The following is a 21,573-nucleotide window of genomic DNA, read 5'->3' as shown; positions in this document are numbered from 1 at the left end:
CAGCCACTCTTGCTCTTCTTTGGTTTCTAGTTGTATGGAATATCTTTTTCCACCCTTTCACTTTTAGTATGAGTGTGTCTTTATAGGTGAAGTGAGTTTCTTGAAGGCAGCATATAGTTGGGTCTTGTTTCTTTATCCATTCAGCCATTCTATGCCTTTTAATTGGAGAATTGAGACCATTTACATTCAGTGATATCATGGCTAAGTGAGAACATTCTACTGCCATTTTGTTGCTTGATTTCTGCTTAAGACCCCTCTCTTCCTCTGCTCCTTTCTGCCTGTCTTCCTTCTTTCTAGTATGTTCTACTTTGTTGCTTTTTGTTTTGAATGAAGCTATTACAGGTCTTTGTATTGTGCTTATTTACTTAATTATTGAGATGGGATCTCATTCTGTGACCTAGACTGAAGTGCAGTGGCAAGATCACAGCTCACTGCAGCTTTGACCTCCCAGGCTCAATCAACCTTCCCTCGTCGGCCTCCCAAGGAGCTAGCTGGGACTACAGGTGGGCATGGGCACCATTATACCCAGCTGATTGTTTTTTGTGTGTGTTTGTTTGGGTTTTTTTGCAGAGATGAGGTCTCATTATGTTGCCCAAGCTGGTCTCGAACTCCCAGACTCAAGCAATCTTCCCACCTCAGTCTCCCAAAGTGCTGGGATTACAGGCATAAGCCCGCGCACCCAGCCCTAAAACAAGTTATTTTAAAGAGAGAACAACTTATCTTAGAATACAAATAAAGAAATAAAAACAAAGGAAACACCAAGCAAAAAATTCTACACTTTAACTCTAACCCTCTCACATTTTGACTTTCAGTTGTCTCGATTTATATATTTTTAAATTATTTATATCTTAAGAAGTTGCTATAGCTATTATTGTTTTTAATAGGTCTTTTGGGCTTCATACTAGAGCTATGAGCATATTGTACAAATACAGTATTACACTATTCTGGGTTTGTCCATGTATTTAATTATATGAATGGGCTTTATACCTTGATAAGTTTTTTGTTTTTTTGCATGTTAGTATTTTTTTTTTTTCTTTCAGGTTGAAAAACTCCCTTTAGCATTTTTTTTTTTTTTTTTTTTTTTTTTGAGACGGAGTTTCACTTTATCGCCCAGACTGGAGTGCAGTGGCACAATCTCAGCTCACTGCAACCTCTGCCTCCCATGTTCAAACAATTCTCCTGCCTTAGCTTCCTGAGTAGCTGGGATTACAGGAGCCTGCCATCACATCTGGCTAATTTTTGTATTTTTAATAGAGACATATTTCATCAAGTTGGCCAGGCTGGTGTCAAACTCCTGACCTCAAGTGATCCACCCACTTTGACCTTCAAAGTGCTGTGATTACAGGCATGAGCCACCATGCCCAGCCTCCCTTTAGCATTTCTTGCAATATGGGTCTGAGGATTGTGAATTCTCTCAGCTTTTGTGTATCTGGGAAAGACTTTAACCCTCCCTCATATTTGAATGACAGTTTTGCTGGATACAGTATTCTTGGATAGCAGTGTTTTTCATTTAGCACTTTGAAAATGTCACTCTCCTCCCTCCTGGCCTGTATGGTTTCCACTGAGATGTCTGTTGCCAGATGAACCGGAACTCCTTTATACGTTATTTGCTTCTTATCTCTCACTGCTTTTAGGATCTTCTCTTTCTCCTTGACTTTTGTTTGACTATTAAATGCGGTTGGGTTGAATCTGTTTGATGTTCGCTGACCTTCCTATACCTAGATATTGACCTCCCGATGAAGTTTTGGAAAGTTTTTTGTTATCATTTCTTGGAATACATTTTCTAACCCTTGTTAGCTCCCTATTGAATACCAATAATTCTTAGATTTGGTCTTTTGTGGTTATTTTCTCTGTCTTGTAGGTAGTCTTCATTCCTTTTTGTTCTTTTTTTCTCCTCTGACTATGTATTTCCTTTCTTTTTTCCTTTTAGAAACAGCATTCGCTCTGTCACCCAGGCTGGAGGGCAATGGCACAATGAGGGCTCACTGCAGCCTTGGCCTTCCAGGCTCAAGTGATCCTACTGCCTCAACCTCCATTTGCCTCCACATGCCACCATTCTTGGCAAATTTTTAAATTTTCTTATAGAGATAGGGTCTCCCTATGTTGCTCAGGCTGGCTCAAGAGATCCTCCTTCCTTGGCCTCCCAAATGCTGGGATTACAGGCATGGGTCACTGCACCCAGCTTGATTGTGTATTCTCAAATAGCCTGTTTTGAGCTCAACAATTCATTCCTCTACTTAATCTACTCTGCTGCTGAGAGCCTATAATGAATTTCTTCAGTTCAGCAAATATGTTTCTCAGTTCCAAGATTTGTTTGATTTTTAAATTATTTCAATCTCTTTGTTAAATTTCTCTGATAAATTTCTGATTTGCTTTTCTGTGTTGTCTTGGAGATCACAGAGTTTCCTTAAAATTGCTCTTCTGAATTCTTAGCTCACAAATCACTGCCTCATTAGGTCAGTCACTGGATTTTTGCTTTGTCCTTTTGGGGAGGTCATGGTCCCCTGTTTGCTGCTGTTTCTTGTGGGTGTATGTCTGTGTCTTTGCACTGCAGGATTAGTAATTTATTCCAGTTTTCTCTGTCCAGCTTGTTTTGGTTTTTATTGAATATATTTACTTAGCAAATCTTCACTGCTAGGTTGCTGCCTCCTTTTCAGCTATAGGTGTCACCTTAAGACGAGGTTCACCTTAGCTGTATTTAGTGATTGAGGAGGCCTGTCCAAAATGAGGGAAGCCTCAAATGGTTTGTCCTGACAGTGTCAGGGTTCGTGTTCAGAAGACCTGTGGAACAAACCTTCTGGAGCATGGTATTGTGAGTGGCCAGTCTGATTGAGTGCCTCCTTTGGCTGAGGTGCAGAGTTTCCAGGGCTGGGGACAGTAGTCCCGCCTCCCAGCTTTGTTTCTGGGTGGCCTCAGGGGTATTTCTCCCTTCGGGCACTCGGGATGCTCTCCATGGGCCAAGGCAGGGACAGGGCACCCAAGAAAATAGAGAAACTGGTTGTCCACCTCACTTTTACTTTCTCCAGATAGAAACCATGAGTTAAGGGGAGATTTTCCATGCACTTGGTGCCAGGCCAAATAAGGGGGAAGGGACATTGTGGATATGGAAGCCGAGTTCTCCTCCCATTTGCTTGGAGCTTTTCTACTCTCTGTGGCCCCAGGAACTGTGCTGTCTTCACACTTGAGCTCTAAGTTCTTACTGGTGAAGATCTTGGTGCTATGTATTTGGTTTTAGTTTTTTGTGGGAAGAGAAGTCATAAAAAGCTCAAGAGCTCTACGCTGGAAGTCGCCAACAACAAAATTGTTAATGAGACTTTTTTGTTTTTAGATGGAGTTTCGCTTTTGTTGCCCAGGCTGGAGTGCTATGGCACTAGCTCGGCTCACCACAACCTCTGCCTCCTGGGTTAAAGTGATTCTTCTGCCTCAGCCTCCCGAGTAGCTGGGATTACAGGCATGTGCCACCATGCTGGGCTAATTTTGTATTTTTAGTAGAGACGGAGTTTTGCCCCTACCTCAGGTGATCCACCTGCCTGGGACGCCCAAAGTGCTGGGATTATAGGCGTGAGCCACCGTGCCCAGATAACTTTGTATTTTTAGTAGAGATGGGGCTTCTCCATGTTGGTCAGGCTGGTCTCGAACTCCCAACCTCAGGTGATCCGCCTGCCTCAGCCTCCAAAGTGCTGGGATTGCAGGCGTGAGCCACCATGCCTGGCCTAATGAGACATTTTACATTCTTTTATTCACACTAATTCTTCAAAATTTGATGTGTATTTCACACCTCCAGCACATCCCAGCCTTGCCTGGCCACATTCTAGGCTCTCAACAGCCACAGGGGGATGTTACTCAGCAGCTAAATGCTGTCTTTGGAAATACAAAGATACATGAAATACCATCTCCACCCTCAACAACCTTACAGTTTATGTGACTGACATATAAACATAATTTATAATGTTTTAAGTACTATAAGAATAGTGTGAATAAGTAACAATCTTTCCCCTCAATCTCAAGTACAGGGAAATTTGTAAATACTAGTGAGAGAAGGAGATATCTGAGCTATAATTTAATGCCTTGACTATTGTATAACTCTTAACTATCACATTTAATCATGTATAAAGTTGTTTAATATTTTGCCTTCTGTCCTATCTTACCCCAACCAACCCATAAACTGACCTTGGAGTCTACAGGACAATTGTGACTAGGGTGAGCTGGGCAGACACCAGGCCCTGGAAGGAAAGAGAGTGAGCAGCTCGCACCCGCACACACATTTCCTGCAGCATGAGTGCAGCGCGGGGATTGCTGCCCTCCCGATGGCCATCCCTGGACTTTCAGGTTAAAGACTCTGAACAATTTATTTCTATTGTGTTAAACAGTAAAAGAACACAGGCAAAAATTCTCACACTAAGAATTTCTTCACATTTTTGGCTGTAGCATAGGTTTTGGTATTTGATATTCTTCTGTTAAATTCTAACTAACTTGTAATTGAACCAAATATTACTTGAGAGTTTAATTTCTACATAGGTTTTGTTTTTAAACTTTGTTATTAATTTCATGTTTCTCCTTTCTAAACCACTAACACCCCATAAATGATCAATTAGTGGTCTAGTAAATGATCAACTTTTAAAATTTTCCAGTGGATCAACTGCAAGTGTTACGCTGCCCAAATAGGCAGAGTATCATTAAAAAGAATTGGTAAGCCTAGGCAACCCAGGGAGACCTCGTCTCTACAAAAAAATATGTATTTTTTTAATCAGCCAGGTGTAGTGGCATGCACCTGTGGTCCCAGCTACTTGGGAGGCTGAGGTGGGAGGGTCACTTGAGCCCAGGAGTTCAAGGCTGCAGTGAGCTACGATCACACCACTGCACTCCAGCATAGATGACAGAGCAAGACCCTGTCTCAAAAAAAGAAAAAAAGAATTGGTGCTTTAAAAAACAAACTTTCTTACCAAAAATATTGGTTCTCCAAATGGTGAAAAATCAATGACATTAACTTTTACTGGCCTTATACCACGTTGCTGAGGTTTGAATAGTTTGGGAGCCACTCTCAAATCTTGTCTTGTGCCATGGCTTATGAGACCCTGTGAAAAAGAAGCCCAAGAGTGACTAAGAAGTGCATTAGATACAAGATTGGATACAGTTACTGTTCCTCAAACAATTTAAACTTTATAAAAGCAAAGAGTAAGTTAATTCTAAATCAAGATATTTATCAGGTAACTCAGGAAAAGAAGGAAAATGAGTAATAGAATTAAATTTAAAATACTACTCACCATGTCTGTGCCAACAATGAAGTGATTAGGGTCTGAAGGCAGAAATTTAACATTCAGTGTTTGTGTAGTCCCCAAAAATTCAATATCTTTATGGGAAAGACTGAAAAAATAAAGTAACAAAGACGAACAGATGGATTATTTTCAAACTTTAAAAATAAGATGGTATCAGCACTCATTTGCACTACAATACATCATTCGATATATAACAGGCCATGTCACATTCCTCTGGTTTAGCCACTCCTTGTTTCCATTTTTTTCTGCTACTACACTCTTGATAGTTTTTTCAGATTTATCCTTCTGTTCACTAATTCTTTCTTCAGCTATATCTAATCGGCTATGTAACCATTCACTTGGTTGTAAATTTCAGAGATAACAGTTTCATTTCTAGAAATGTCTTTTAGATTGTACAACTGTCTCAAGTTCTTAAGTGTGTGACTCCTACTTTTTGCACCAAGGTACACTGTTTCTTCATGCTTGTAGTTGTGAACTCATCTGCAGCAGACTGCTTCTCATGAGAATCCTGTGAGCCCCCACTTGCAAACTATCTTTACCCACCAGGAGGTTTTGTGTCTACTTTAACTATGAACCCACTGAGGCCACTGGTCTAGAACTGTGATGTTAACATCTCAGCTTGTAGGTTGCCATACATACACTCAGCTTAGGACTTCAAGCTCTTCCAAGCTCCTCTGTCTTCTCTTGGCTGTGGTGAGGCTTTCTGAATTTCCCTATCACTGCAGGAGCAGTGAGTTTGAAAGTCCTGTGCAGGGGTCTCAGTTCTACCTCCTTGCCTCAGGCAAACCCAAGGCATCACCTGTTTCTGCATGGGCTCAAGCCCCAGAGACAGCTCAGAAGGTCTGAGATAGCCTGGGCTTCACATCCAGCCTCCAAGCAATCACACAGCAGCTCAAAAGCTTATGACACTAACTTTAAGCTCTCTCCTGTTTATGGCATTTAGAGATTTTCCTTTCCTTTTAAAAACTATACTTAATTTTTTCCTTTATATGGCCTATGTATTTGTAACAGAGAGATGCCCACAATTGCTCCATCTGCCACACCCACATCATCAAAGTCAGCATGTGGCCGTGCTATCAGCCTCCTTTCCAATGTTCTCTTTCTGTCCACATTCAGGACTGCAAATGTCACCTCTTAGTTGATGACTCTCAAATCCTTACCTCCATCTGGGGTTTCTGTTATGGAGGCCCCTTGTTCCTGGGCATCTCCACGGGCACCACAAGCTCAGCCTGTCCTCACTGGACCACACTGGGCTGCTCCCATCCCTCCCCACTCTTATTCTCACCTAGCAAATGGTGCCCAGTCACCAACCAGACATGCTGGTGGAGCCAGAGGCCAATCTAGGCTCCTCCCTCCCACCGCTCCTATAATCGATGAGCTGCTGGGTTTTTAAAGTTCTACCCCTTTAGCCTCTATACCTGTGATGCTGCCTTTGTTCAGATCCTGGTAGTTCACGTCAGTCACTCCAGAAGCCACCTAACGGCTCTCCCTGACTCCAGCCTCCCTTCCTCTGTTCCCAACTTACACCGCTACCACACCGACCCATCTACATCACAGACAAGATGCACTACTCCTCGGCTCAACATCCTGCAATGGCTCGTGACCACCTTTACACTAATGTCCACACCCTTTAGCACAGCAGACAGACTCGTTAGGGCCTGCCTCACCTGTCTCCCTCAACATCAGACCCACTGACAGCTCCAAACGTGCCTCTGGGCACCCCCAGGTGCTGCTCCCTCTGACCATCTAACTCCATCTCAGTCTTTGACTCCTTAAGATGTCCCCATTGCACTCCATCCCCCAAGCTGCCTCCATCCTTTGAGCTCCCACAAGCCCTGTGCACATCCTGACACCACACTTCGTCCTCTGCACGATGACCCTAGTGGACGGGGCCCAGCTGCAGGGGTGGTGCAGGCAGAGCCGCGGGACCTGCTTCCCCGCAGGCAATGACCTCCCGGGCACACTCATGCTCAGTGACTGACGGGATATGGGGTATAAAGGCCCGGCCACATGATTCTGGGAGGCCATTCCAGCTCAGAACTCCCGGGTCCTGGGGAATCGGCTGTGGGGCCTGCCTCACAGCTCAGCTCCATTCTGCCTCCTCCCCACCCTTTCCCAGGCAGTGAGCCCAAGGAACTCCCTGAGAAGTATCCTCACTCTGAACTCCACTGCAGAGCCTTCTTCCTGGGAAAGCAGGGAGCCCCCGCTGCAATCACATAACGTTTACTCGTCTGCCTCCTTCTCGGAGCACCTTCAGGGAAGATGCTCCCCACTAGTGCTACAAAGCCTGGCACACAGAATAAGCTCAATATGGTTGGTTGAGCAGAGTCTGAGGGAACATTTATTATGCGTGGATCTCAGGAAGACACTGCTAAGAGTTTTGGGGTATGAAAAAACCCAAACGTCGGACACATTACACACTTTCCTTCAAAGAGTGTGTGTGCAGTTAAGTACAGGAGAAGCTGATAATTAAAGACAAATACAACGCACAGTATAAAGCGGTAAGGACCCTAGCAGAGATAAAAAGTCGTAAAGAAACTCAACAGGGGAACTGCAGAGGCTGCAGGGGTCAGGGGCTCGCTCAGGAACCGTGTACGTTTGGCTCTGCAATACAGTAAATGACTTTTTAAAATATAACTCTCTTTCATAATTAGTTGTAATTACTAATTACAACTGTAGTTGATTTAAAGTCTCCAAGCATGCATGAATTCATTAACACAACCCACAGGTTTTCTGATTAGGAAGAACCAGGCCCAAAAATTTTTCAAGGGTAATTCACATGTTGATAGTTGACCCCTGAGTGCAGTAAACGATAAGAGATACTTTAAGAAATAAATTAACATAAAACATATAAATACCACAAACAATATTTATACATTTGTGAAGAATTTTTATGTCATATTAAGTTATGTGAGTAAAAGCAGAAATCTAAATCTCTGAATAAAACTTTTTATCAATGTTTCCGGTTCCTGAAACTTTTAAGTTTGGGGCGGCATGAAAACTGAAGAATAGTTAAATAGGACCAATTTAAAAGACAGAAAATAACCTCTACTTAAAGACAAAATGTTAGCTCTACACCTGGAAGCTGCATCTATTACATTCACTCATTAATAATAGACTAACAAGGCCAGGTGTGGTGGCTCATACCTGTAATTCCAGCACTTTGGGAGGCCGAGGCGCGTCCATCACCTGAGGTCAGGAGTTTGAGACCAGCCTGATCAGTATGATGAAACCCCGTCTCTACTAAAAATACAAAAATTAGCCAGGCATGGTGGCGGGCACCTGTAATCCCAGCTACTCAGGAGGCTGAGGCAGGAGAATCGCTTGAACCAGGGAGGCAGAGGTTGCAGTGAGCCGAGATTGCGCCACTGCACTCCAGCCAGGGCAACAAGAGCGAAACTCCATCTCAAAAAAATAGAAAAATAAAAATAATAGACTAATAAAACAGTAAAAAAAACAATGTGAGAAAATGGACGTCTTCATCGCAAAAGCTCGCCATTTACCATATATGCAATTCCCCAGTGTTATTTTCCTTCTAGGTCTTTGTGAAATAGTGAAGTGTTTTCCCTCACATCTTACCTGTCACCCAACTGGATCAGAGCACTATGTACCAGCTTGACCCTCCCTCCAGGCATCAGGCCTAAAAAAAAGATGAACCAAAATCAATGCACCTTTCAATAGAAGCTAAATCAAAATCTAGTTATAGTTGCCTGGAATCATTTTTCATTGCCTAAATATCTGTGTTACGAAATAACATCAAATGCAAATCAATACACAGCATCCCTTCCGTCCTCTGGGTGAGGTTCATGTATACTCCCTTAGGAGAAGAATCCAGAATTCGCAGTTCAAAGTCTTATGGGAAGAAAGATTGTAGAACCATGATCTGAGAGCCTTTATATCTTTAGATCTGATAAAATAAGGGCGGTAAGCAATCCGTACATGCGTATGAATGTACATACACTAAACAAGCCTTAGATCACAGCAGCAAACGTTGCCCTGTGAATGTCTACCGAGGCTCCAACGCCTACAGGAAAGTTGCAGGACCTCTCCTTCCACCATCCCAGAGACTCAGAAATCTGCTGGTCTCCGGGCAGAACGTACAGAAGGCAGAGTGGCTCCTCAGCCAAGTGCATCTGGCCTCACTCTTTGTTCCAGCAGCTTCTCCAGCTTCCTTCTCAAACAACACAGAGCCACGGCTCTGAGGCCTGACTGCTTTTCTTTTCCTTCCCTGAAAGCATTCATGGCTACAGCTCTGGCTCCTTGGCCATCCACTGGTTTTGCCTCCTATGTCTGCTCCCAATATCACTTTTTCTCTAAAACTACCGCAAGGAGAAAAATTAGAAATCTATGGATGTTAAAACCCAAATTCTGGGTAAGGCATTGCCTAGAACTCTGGGGGCAGGTGAATTAAAAGCAGATAGAAATAAACCCAATCTGCAGCTGGGCCGGGTCCCTGTAGCTGCTGCGTATCTCCTGCCAGTCACAACCACAGTGAAGAAGGGTCAACGCTGCCATTCACAAATGTGTAGCTTCCCGGCACACCCCCCACCTGGCATCTCGGCTCCCACACCACCGGCCATGGGCAGCTTTTCTGGCCGGGCCCTCCCACTGGCCCCTACATGCCACAGCCCACAGGCAGCCTTTCTGGCCAAGCCCTTTCCAGCTGGGCCCCTACACACCATTGCCCACAGGCAGCCTTTCTGGCCAGGCCCTTTCCAGCTGGGCCCCTACACACCATTGCCCACGGGCAGCCTTTCTGGTCAGGCCCTTTCCAGCTGGGCCCCTACACACCACCACCCATGGGCAGCCTTTCTGGCCAGGCCTTCCCACTGGCCCCTACACGCCACCGCCCACGGGCAGCCTTTCTGGCCGGGCCCTATTGCTGGGCCTCCGCTCCAGGAAGTCCACCGCCAGTCGCCCTCTCCCGGACTGGGGTCTTCGCCCAGGTCTCCTAGCACCTAGGACTGGACCTCGCTTATGCAGAGAACGCTTCATAAAAAGATGCTGGCTGCCTCCTTCTGAGACTTGAGCTCTCCAACAGCCACTCATCCAACGCCTACACAAAGAGCTGGCAGCCACCGTGAACAACGGGCTGGTCTGAACGTCCTCCCTTCCTAAAGGCAAGGCTGGAACATGGTAGCAATTTTGGTAAGTGGTTCAGTGAAGAAAGGGTGTTTCTATACAGCAATATTTTTAAATGAAATACTCACCCTCCAGGATATTCTTTACATGATTATCATGTACTACAAAACATTTGTATGCAAATACTTTTTATGCAAAATGATTTTGTCTCCATAGCCAGATTATCACCTGACTATGGACAGAAATGATCTCCTCAGTACCATCCGTAATTGTTTGACAAATATCTTGATCACATAACAAGTTAATAGTACAACCAGCCTCAAGGCGAACTCTCAAGGTCACAAGAGTTCTGGGCATCAGGCCGGGCGCGGTGGCTCAAGCCTGTAATCCCAGCACTTTGGGAGGCCGAGACGGGTGGGTCACGAGGTCAGGAGATCGAAACCATCCTGGCTAACACGGTGAAACCCCGTCTCTACCAAAAAATACAAAAAAAAAAACTAGCCGGGCGAGGTGGCTGCGCCTGTAGTCCCAGCTACTCGGGAGGCTGAGGCAGGAGAATGGCGTAAACTCGGGAGGCGGAGCTTGCAGTGAGCTGAGATCCGGCCACTGCACTCCAGCCCGGGTGACAGAGCGAGACTCCGCCTCAAAAAAAAAAAAAAAAGAGTTCTGGGCATTTGGGGCAGAACCCTGGGTGTGAAGGGGGGGCTGGTGCTGAGACCGACTGTGTGGGTCTCACCCCATCACTAACCCACCCCGTGACCTGTGTGCATTGAGAAGGAGGCACCAGGACCCCTGCCAGGCTCCCTAGCTCTGACGCTCCGGGATTCTAGGGGCAGCCTGGAGTGGACAACACAGAGCAGAATGGTTCCATGAGCAGAGGGTGCCGCATGAAGAACACATTGAGAAACATGGTGATTCCACCTCTAAAGCATCTACCAGTGAAATGAACGCCACGATTGTCTTATTTTTACTGAAGTCAGAATCAAGAGTCAATTCGTAAGGGCCACCACAGACATGTGAATACAGAGCACACAGCATTTGCTCCAAGGGCCAAAGCGCCCTCTTCCCGAATCTCAAGAGGTTAGGAACAAAGCCGGTCTCATTCATATTATTTTTTGCCAGATCTACACGGGAAAACCCCCCGATACAAGCAAGGTGGAAGGGGAGCTCATCATTACAAACTGCGTGGTGGGAAGCCAATGAGGTGAGACGGAAGTTGAGATCAAAACATGGGCTAATCTCAACCACAGAACACAACAGGACTGAATTACTCCGTCACTTCTGAGCCCTTTCTGGAACTGAAAATCGTACTCCATAGCATCAAGAGCAGCCAGCTGTGAGAGGTGCTGTTAGCTTTGCTTCAAGTCGCTTCTGCTCTGCCCAGACCCGGGGACCTTTGCCATCCTGGGATCCAGTCTAACGGCCCTCAGGGGCAGCATCCAGTGTTCCTGATACGCCCTGGGGTTGTGAATCCAAAACTGAAAGGAAGAAGCCCCAAAATGAATGCGCACTGAAAGACTCGGACACCTGAAATATGTAGGAAACAGCTGCAGAACACGGCTGTCCTGGACTTGTCTGACAGAACTGAATGGTACTCAGTTGTAAACAGAACTCATTAAATCCTACTAAAATCAAAACATTCACTCAGAGGCTGGATGTGGTGGCTCACGCCTGTAATCCCAGCACTTTGGGAGGCCAAGGCAGTGGATCACCTGAAGTCAGGAGTTTGAGACCAGCCTGACCAACATGGTGAAACCCTGTCTCTACTAAAAATACAAAAATTAGCCAGGCCTGGTGGTGCACACCTGTAGTCCCAGCTACTTGGGAGGTTGAGGCAGGAGAACTGCTTGAACCCAGGAGGCAGAGATTGCAGTGAGCCCAGATCACACCACTGTACCAGCCTGGGCGACAGAGCAAGACTCTGTCTCAAAAAAAAAATTTTTTTTGATTATTCTAGTTAATTGAGACACCTGTTCAACAGTTGATACGGTTATATGACATACAACTTTAATTTTCATTTTTCAGGTAGTAATTTATATTTTTCAAAGCAGTTATTGGTATTTTTTTTTTTTAAACAGAGAAACAAGGTCTCATTCCATCACGCAGGCTGGAGTGCAGTGGCAAGATCATGGCTCACTGCAGCCTCAATCTCCTAGGCAATCCTCCCGCTTTAGCCTACCAAGCAGCTGGGACTACAGGTGTGCACCACCACGCCCAGCCAATTTTTGAATTTTTTGGTACAGACGGAGTCTTGCTATGTGGCCCAGGCTGGTCTCAAACTCCTGGGCTCAAGCGATCTTCCTGCCTCAGCCTCTCCCAGCAGGCGTGAGCCGCTGCGCCTGGCCATACTTATCAGTGCCTTTAATCTCTATTCATTGTAGAAAACACTAAAATTCATTCTTTTACTTAATAGTTACCTAAATCACTTACTGAACCTGCGATGTCTGCCTTTGGTAATTCAACAACCACCTAAAAATAGAACATTGAAAATGAATATTGATACATTTTATAATTCTGACACAACCTAAGCAAAGCATAGCTCTAATTAAGATGGAGTGCTATATTAGGTACTACAACGTAACTGCTCCAGAAAAAGACACTGATCTTTAGCCTCAGAACTAATGCTCTACAAGCTGACTCCTTTGCTTTGATCTCCTCGTGTTCTCTTCACTTGGTGACTTAATCAACAGTCTTGGCGCATCCTCCAGGACAAGCCAATCCAGTGTGACCTGGGCCCTAACATTTTGTTCCCTTCCCACTTTCATTCCACGTTCCCAAAGCCCTGTGTGCAATTCCTATTTCGCTGTCATGAAAGGGCCCCAAACTTGCCATGTGTGACCTTCTGCATCCCTTCTGCTCAGGACCAGTAAGCCGTCTTGCTCTCCATTTCCCACTATAGCTAATTGGGCCTTGCCCCCTGCGCCATTCAGGCGCCACCTCCACCCAGACCACCTCACTCAGGCCCCGCATGTGCCTGGCCCGGACCACTACTCACCCACACATTGAGAACCCCACTCTCATCCAAGGAAGCGATGTGGAAGGACAAACCTGACATTTCTGATGAAAACAGAAACAAAAAGAAAGAAATGGCTTTACATAAGGAAACCATATTTCACAACTAGTGATTAAGAATTTTAAGAAAGTGAAGAATCACGTACCTTCCTGAGTCGAAAAGGGCGAAAGCACAAAGCTCTGCTTTTTGTGGACGGACGTCGAGATAGGTTCTACTGCTTGCAGAGGGCTTTGGTGGTTTACTGAGGTAAGGATTCCATCTGGAGTTCAAAATCCCACAGCACCCACGTGTAAGTAATAAGTTGCAGAAATGTAGCTGGCATCACACATGGACAAACATGAGGTGCTTCTGGGTCTCACAAATCTGACTCTCTCCACACATCTTCCCAAAACACCCCAGGACCAACATGGACCACATACGACTGACACAGGACCACAATTTTCACATTCCTAGGACACAGGGGCCCCAGCCCCCGCTCTCCAGTAAGAAAGCGTCAGTTCCCACAGAGCTCACTGGCCCTGTGGGTCTACGGGTCTGGAGGGCAGGAAGAAAGCTAAAGCCCACCACCCAAAGACAGCATGCCACACAGCCCGAAAGAAAACTCAGACAGAGAGAGTCTCTGCGAGGCCAGATCCTGGGGGTCACTCAAGCAACTGAGGGGAAGGAGCTGGGAGGCAGAGGAGGTCGGAGCAGCATGGCTCATGGGAAGGGGAATGTGACCAGGAAAGGGAGGTGACCTCCACACACACCCGACAACTGCCAGAAGAGGGAAATCCAGGCGTTTGCAAAACCAAAGGAACGGCAAACCCACTCCACCTACCACCTTAAGGCACAATGCCCACTAAAAAGATACCTGTCACGAATCAACAAAGCAAAGCTCACTGACTTAAAATATCCATCTACGGAATGCCTATGAGCAGAAAAAAGCCAAACTCCATAGAAAGCTACTATAAGAAGAAAACAGAAAAAAATGTAATCAAAGCATTTCAGCTGATGAAAATTCTCCCTCCTAAAAACAAGCACAAGGCAAAAGACACAAAACTCAACGTTCCAAATGGAATCACATCTCCTCAAAGGGCATCTAGAAACATATCAAAACAACAAACAAGAAAAAAACACCGGGAATCAGAAATCAAGAACAGAATTGGACCCAAGAAAGCAAGAAATGAAATGAGAATTGGGATTGAACTCGGAAAAAAAACTGAAGAAAAAGACAAAATCATCTCAGAAATTAAGAAGAAATTATAGGGTGTTTAAGGGAAAGGACCCAGATGAAGCGCTGATGGCTTGACTGAGGAAAGGGCTGGTCTCTCGGGCGAGAATTTGGTTCCTCTGACTCATGGTCTGAATCAGAAGTTCCACAGCTCCTCACTACTGAGAGTTTATTTAAAACTTTGTAGGTTTTATTGATAATATTTCAAAGACAAGGCCAGGCGTGGTGGTTTATGCCTGTAATCCCAGCACTTTGGGAGGCCGAGGCGGGCAGATCACCTGAAGTCAGGAGTTCAAGACCAGCCTGACCAACATGGAGAAACCCCGTCTCTACTAAAAATAAAGAAATGAGCCAGGCATTGGTGGTGGGCACCTGTAATTCCAGATACTCAGGAGGCTGAGGCAGGAGAATCGCTTGAACCCAGGAGGCAGAAATTGCAGTGAGCTAAGATCGCACCACTGTATTCCAGCCTGGGCTACAGAGCCAGACCCATCTCAAAAAAAAAAAGAAGGATGCATTTTAATGGAATAATTTATTTGTATGTATAGTCTAGAGGTTTACTGTTTTTGAAAATGGTGCTGCATTCAAAAACTTTTTAGTAATAGCAGCAGCAGTTAGAAAAGGTGAAGATTATTTATTTAAAAGATATCTTTTAAAATAGCATCGCAACCCAAAAGTTACCTGTAAATTCAAACAGTCTTAACAGTGTAATATTGCCCCACACAGAGGGGCACAATTCATGGTTGGGGAATTTAAAAAGTGCCTCTCTTATGTACAATGTACAGATACACATGTCAAACACAGACAGACACGCAACATATCTACGATAAGAAAGCCACACAGAGGGGTGAGTGATGAGCTTGGCCTGCACCTTCAGTCCACAGCACCCCAGCCCCTACGGGAAGAGGTGGTGCAGGGCGTGGCATGGGGTCCGAGGGCAGGCCCCGCCATGTGGTCAGCGTGACCTCAGACGAATGCTGCATCTTCCCGTGGAGCTGGGACTCAGGACTCTCAGGGGAATTAAATGAGACGATGTACGCTACGCACCAGGACGAGTCCCAGAACATAGGAAACACTTATGCCGGGTGCCTGCTGTGGTGTCTGGGCACGGCGTGGTATGAACGTCCACCCGAGTCAAGCCGAGGCTCAGGGAGGCCCAACTGTGCTGGTTCCAGGCAGCACTCAGGGTGACTGGCTTTGCTCACGTGAGTGTGAGTTACCTTTGTTCTGGAGGACACACGTGCCAAGATGCCTCAAGCTACTTTAAAACTAAAGGTAATATCATTGAGGATTTTTTGGAATCCATAAATTTAATAAGAAAGGAAATTCGAGTCATTCTTGGCCACTGCATAATCATGATTAGAATTGATTTTTGTTTTTTATATTTGTCAAATGCCTCTTTTGCCCATGAGTCAGACCCCATCCTCTGAGACAATGTGAATAAGTAAATGCAAATTCATGTAAAGCTTTGTTCCTCAAATCTGTGTGGCTTTTTTAGAAGACACACAATTGGCAGGTGGATGACACTGACCGGTGGAAAACGTGGCCGTCCGGAATGTCCAGAAACCATCGCTCAGCTTCATAGAGTGATGCAACCTTGAGTCTTCTCTCAAATCCCAGACGACGACTGAGCCGTGCGCTGTTCCGGCAAACAGTAAAAATGCTTTGAATGGGCTCAAGCAGCAACACGTGACCTAAAAGACAAATGCACAGAAAGCCAATGACTGAAGAATATGAGAAGCATGCTCACAGAAGCTGCATTTACTGAGTGAGGTGTCTGACCATGTTTCACTTTGCACGGGAGTCACGTGCAGGACACGGCAAGCAGAACGTGAACTCCCACACAGAAATAAAAGGTGGCTTGTCAGGTTCCTGAAATAACAGGGATGAGAAACCAACCCCGTAGGCTTGTTATGATCACAAATGCAAGGTGCTGACACTCATCTGGTCACACAAAGCCTGCCAGGAGCCCATCCACTCAACCCAATCAGCTGAACCTCAAAAAAGTAGCAGTTCCATCCTGCACCGTTTTACTTACATCTTGTATTACAAAAGTTACAATTTCAACAGTTTTTCTACAATTTTTGTGGAAATCAATGGTTTTGAGGCCAGGGAATACATAACTAGGAAAATACAAATGCACATTTTCCCAAACATAGAGAGGCAGCCCCGACCCCTCACTGCACAGTCCTCAAGCCTCAGTGCCAGCCTCCTAGGCGGTGAATGGGAAGCCTCCGGAAGGACTCTGAGCGACAGCACACTTCAACACAGTCTAAGAAACCTCAACGCAGTCTGAGAAACCTCTAAAACACTCAGGACCGAAACAGTGCAAGACAGAAAAACAGGCAACGAGGGCCCCAGAGCTATGCCGAGCGTGGCCAGTATTTTCATTCAGCCTATAACTACCTCCATTTCCTAATTCTCAGCTGACCTAAAGCGGTACTCTGTGAAAATTCTCGTTTGCTCATTTTGAACTACGAATTTCCAGAGTCAAAACAAGCACACCCACGCGTCTCACTGCACCCACAGCACAGCTGAAGCCAGCTGTGAGAGGCAGAGAATGGCCCGTAAGTTCCTACCCACCTCCTGTCCCTGCGCCTCTCCCCATGCCTGCACCTTCACGCTCTGTCCACCGCCCATCCTCCCATCAAATGCGCGACTCTCCTCCTCAGCTGTACCTGGGACTCACATATCAGAACCTTCTGTGGCCCTGAAGGCTGCCAAATATCCCACACACAGAGGACGTATTTGCTGTCCAGCAGGGGCACAAAGGCCTTCTCGGGTAAGTCGTGAACGGAGACCACCATCTGCCTCTGAACTCGGGAGGCGTGCAAGGAGGATACTTTTCGATCTAGGGAGAAGAAAAATATGTTCACATTTTAGTGAGCTAAATTAACACACTTCCGAATACTCAAAAAAAAAAAAAAATTCAGCTTCATGAAGAAACAAACATGGTCCTTTCAAAACCAACATACATGAAACATAGGTTTTGATGAATGGCCACAGCCTATGCCCGAACACTCTGTCCAAGCTGACCTCACAGTCTGGCTAAAACGTGGTAGCATGCAGCCCAAGACACCTGTGGCTCCACTAACGACTCACACAGAAACCAGCTGCCCACCACATGCCAGGAGTCAGGATCTCAGAGCTGGGAGGCACTGGAGTGAGCCTGGCCACCCCTCTGCTTCAGAACATTGCTAATACGCCAGCTGCAGGGGTTTCAGCATTGGAACACCACGTGGCACACTGCTTTCCTCAAAGGCTGCGTGGGGCTGAGCGCCGTTCCAGACGCTGCTCCACCTGGCGAGGGACTGCACTCCAAGGCATTACTGTTGCCACTGCTGGCCGTGCCAGCGGCTCCCACACATCGGCAGAAGATGGAGATGGAGTTCATGAAATAGAAGGATGGGAAGTCCACGACTGGCGATAACTTCAGTCAAAGAACCGGACCGCGCCACTGGCAGGCGCCAAGTCAATGTGGAAAGCAGTACCCGGTCAACCCCGGCCACAAGCACACGCCACAAACCTCTCAGCCCCACAGTTCACATCCTGCTACCCACACCATCCACACCTGGGTCACGACGTCCCCTCCGATTCCAGGGAACCCTCTTTCTACCTCATCACAATCGCTCATAGCTGCAGCCTTCTGGGGCCACTTCCACCAGCAAGCGTCAGGTCTTCTTCCAGGTGCCGTATTTAATAGATGTTTTTAGTGGGATGAGGTTCTCGAGTGCTGTGACCTGACCCTGTTTTCTCCTAAGCCCTCTGGTTTTTATTGGCAATCTTCCACAGGGTAGAGACTTTTAGGAACGTGTACCTCCTGTTACAGCGGAACTATGATGGCAACCAAGGCCTGACCCATCGCTGCCCCAACCTCACCTCCCGCTGGCCACCGTGGTCTCCTCGCTTCTCCCCAAGGCACAGGTGTGCCCACCCCTCAGGCCTGTGTGCATGTGGCCCCTCCTCCAGAAGCTCCCATCTCCTTGTGGCCCCTCTCTCATCTCTGTCCGGTTTTCACTCACAGTGAGGCCTCCTCTATCAGAACTGTATTTTTCTCCTTAGAACTTAACCCTCTCGGATAGACTGTATGTTGACCTGTGCAGCCAGTGCAGAGTCTACTTGACCCGCCGAAACACAAGTTCAGGAGGGCAGAGTTGCTGTCGTCCTACTCACTGCTGAACTGCAGCTCCCTGACAGTGCCCAGGGCATGGCACCCCCTATGGATGTCGTTCATTCGTCAGATGAACGACCCGCCGGCTGCGTCATTCTGCCGCATGTTTTAACAGTGATGGGGACGACCCGCCGGCTGCGTCATTCTGCCGCGTGTTTTAACAGTGGTGGGGACGACCCGCCGGCTGCGTCGTTCTGCCGCGTGTTTTAACAGTGATGAGGGTACTGGGTGGATCCTAGGAAGGCTGAAGGATCTCTACATCTGATCACAGATCAGAATCTAATGTGAGTCAAATCCTGGATTTGCAGGGTGAGACAACCCACACATTCCATCTCATGCTTCTCTTGGAGTCTCATGTTCCTTCTGCTATCTCAATATTCATTTTACCAAAACACAAAAATAAGCAAACAAGACCTTCTGCTCCTTGAACATGTGGGAAGTGCAGTACACACACACACTTCACGTGTTCCCGATGGAGGCCCGGTGCTGTGGTACGCACGCACACTTCACATGTTCCCCGACGGCAGCCCAGCTCTATGGTACGCACACACACTTCACGTGTTCCCGATGGAGGCCACGCGCTGCAGCACACATACACACTTCACGTGTTCCTGAGGGAGGCCGCGCTGCAGTACACACACACACACACACACACTTCACGTGTTCCTGATGGAGGCCGCACTGCGGTACACACACACACACACACACACACACACTTCACGTGTTCCCCGACAGAGGCTGCGCACTGTGGTATGCACACACACTTCACGTGTTCTCCAACAAAGGCCGCATGCTGTGGTACACACATGCACATCATGTGTTCTCCGACGGAGGCAGCAGCACTGTAGTACACACACACACTTCATGTGTTCTCCAACGGAGGCCATGGCGCCATTGCCGCTCTCATGCACCTGCTGTCACTGCTCAGCGTCAGCTCTCTGGGGGCCGCATACACCCAGTTCCCTTCTTGGTGTGTGCTGGGTGTGGGAGTGTGGATGCCAATGTGTTGAATTACACAGGTACAGAGATTTATTTTTCTAACAGGAAAAGAAAACTCTCTCAAAGAATGTGAAGACTTGTTAAATTAACAATGCCATTTTTGTTAAACTGAAATCTCTGCATAGCAGGCAGGATGGAAGAAATGCCTAGAACAGTGGTACCAACTGCTCTGGCCTCACACATGCCCTGAAGCACGTTTGCCCTGCAGCACCCCTGCACCTGCTGCCAAGCGGACGGCCACACACACCGCCCCTGCTGGTTCTCCACAAAAACCAGGACCATGGCTGCCCTCTGGTACCTGACAGCCACTTTTTCAGAGACAAAGAGGTTACTAGCTCAAGAAATTTAAATTTGGTCTTGCAAATGCAGTTTGTCTGAAGTGATTAAACAGTTACATGCAACTGCACTTTTTTTTCTGTTTGAGATCCTGGGTTTTGCTTCCCGTTTTATGTTCCATAACCACGGATCAACCTAAAAATCTAATTCTATCTACACTAAATGTTAAGCATCTTACTCGTATCTATGTCTAAACTATTAACACAATTTTGACCTGAACACTCTCTCATGCTCGTCCAACTATTTCTTCTACTCTATCTCATGAAAAGAAACTGAGTAACTGGAAGAGAAAAGAAAATAGGATTTCAAACACATAGAAAATCTCAGTTCCCATTCATTTAAACAATCTCACTTGTTTACATTACTGTGGCTCCCTCTTCTATTCATCTTATTAAAATCCTTAATCACAAATTTAACATACACACTTAAGGGGGAAAAACTAACCACTCACTTTTGAATTCTGCAGAAACTCAGTCTTTCTCAATTTTATGTACAGTAAACCCCATCACATTAAAATAAAATGTAATACTACAAATTATTATTTCAACATGAATGTTTAGTCACTGGATTTAAAATCGTATTTGAGAACAGCCTCTTACTTTGAAGGAATGGCAGGCTGGTGTTCAGCTGAGATGAGCTGTCACTAAAATACAGGGCCCTGTCTTGAGCCCTAAGATTCCAGCTGGGTTCAGCTGCCAAGCGATCCTCTTCCAGCAAAACAGCCATCACCTGTCAGACATAAGTGAGTAGTCTTTAATAAAAACTTTACAAAGGACTATCTTTTCCCAAAAAAAAAATTACCTTTTCATCTTATCCAGATCTGCAAATAACTGCCTAGATCCACGACACTATCATAACTACAAGAAAAACGATATGGTCCTTTATGCACAATACTGAAAACTAATACAATAAGATTAACTAAAACAAACTCCACAAGAGAACCATCATTTGCCCTGAATGTTGTTTTTCATGCCACATACACTGCTAAAAATCACAGTGGGAGGAAGGGCTGGATATCCAGCATTTATAAATGAACAAAGCAGTGTAAAGAACAGTCATGAACCCACTGAGTCTCTCTCACCGGGTTTCGGTAAAAAGCCAGAGTGAGTGGTAAAACACTGTCATCGTTCCAGGAGCATCCTTAGGATTTGACGGTGCAGAGAGAGATTGGGAGACACAACAGGACTGATGGAAAAAGAACTAGAAATGTTCCTGAGAACTAACAGAAGGAAAATGAGGAAGGCAGAGGGTGTTCAGTGAGAAGCGACAGGATTTGTGTGAGGAAGAGGGGGCTGTGTAGTAAAAACTGAGGTCAGCAAGTGTTCAGTGGGAACTGACGTGACCTGAACACTCAGGGTCAGGACAGCCGGGAATATTGAGTGAGAACTGACAGAATATGGGAGAGTGGGAGATAGGAAATGCTGAGTGAGAGCTGACTGTGTGAGAGTGACGAAGGCAGAAACAGACAGTGAAAGCCGAACGT

At 46.1% G+C, this 21,573-nt stretch overlaps 1 protein-coding gene across 23 annotated transcripts in view; it reads right to left on the bottom strand.

The window, feature by feature from the left end:
• The window catches only part of DYNC2I1 (dynein 2 intermediate chain 1), a 140,740-nt gene that overhangs the window by 23,760 nt on the left and 95,407 nt on the right, over window positions 1-21,573 (bottom strand). For all 23 annotated transcript variants that reach the window (XR_013415768.1, XR_013415767.1, XM_077997833.1 and 20 more), the window contains 9 exons: window positions 20,690-20,819; window positions 17,263-17,435; window positions 16,116-16,278; window positions 13,517-13,630; window positions 13,354-13,415; window positions 12,776-12,827; window positions 8,856-8,916; window positions 5,265-5,364; window positions 4,944-5,075 (listed from right to left, as the gene is read on the bottom strand). Coding sequence is in view for 21 of the 23 variants with exons in the window: in XM_077997833.1 (XP_077853959.1) it covers window positions 4,944-5,075; window positions 5,265-5,364; window positions 8,856-8,916; window positions 12,776-12,827; window positions 13,354-13,415; window positions 13,517-13,630; window positions 16,116-16,278; window positions 17,263-17,435; window positions 20,690-20,819 (987 nt within the window). In the remaining 2 variants the exon portion in view is untranslated. The remainder of the gene's footprint in view (window positions 1-4,943; window positions 5,076-5,264; window positions 5,365-8,855; window positions 8,917-12,775; window positions 12,828-13,353; window positions 13,416-13,516; window positions 13,631-16,115; window positions 16,279-17,262; window positions 17,436-20,689; window positions 20,820-21,573) is intronic.

Source organism: Macaca mulatta, chromosome 3, assembly GCF_049350105.2.
Source record: "Macaca mulatta isolate MMU2019108-1 chromosome 3, T2T-MMU8v2.0, whole genome shotgun sequence".
NCBI lineage: Eukaryota > Metazoa > Chordata > Mammalia > Primates > Cercopithecidae > Macaca > Macaca mulatta.
Note: the sequence above shows the minus strand (reverse complement) of the source record. Positions and strands in the feature narration are given on the sequence as shown.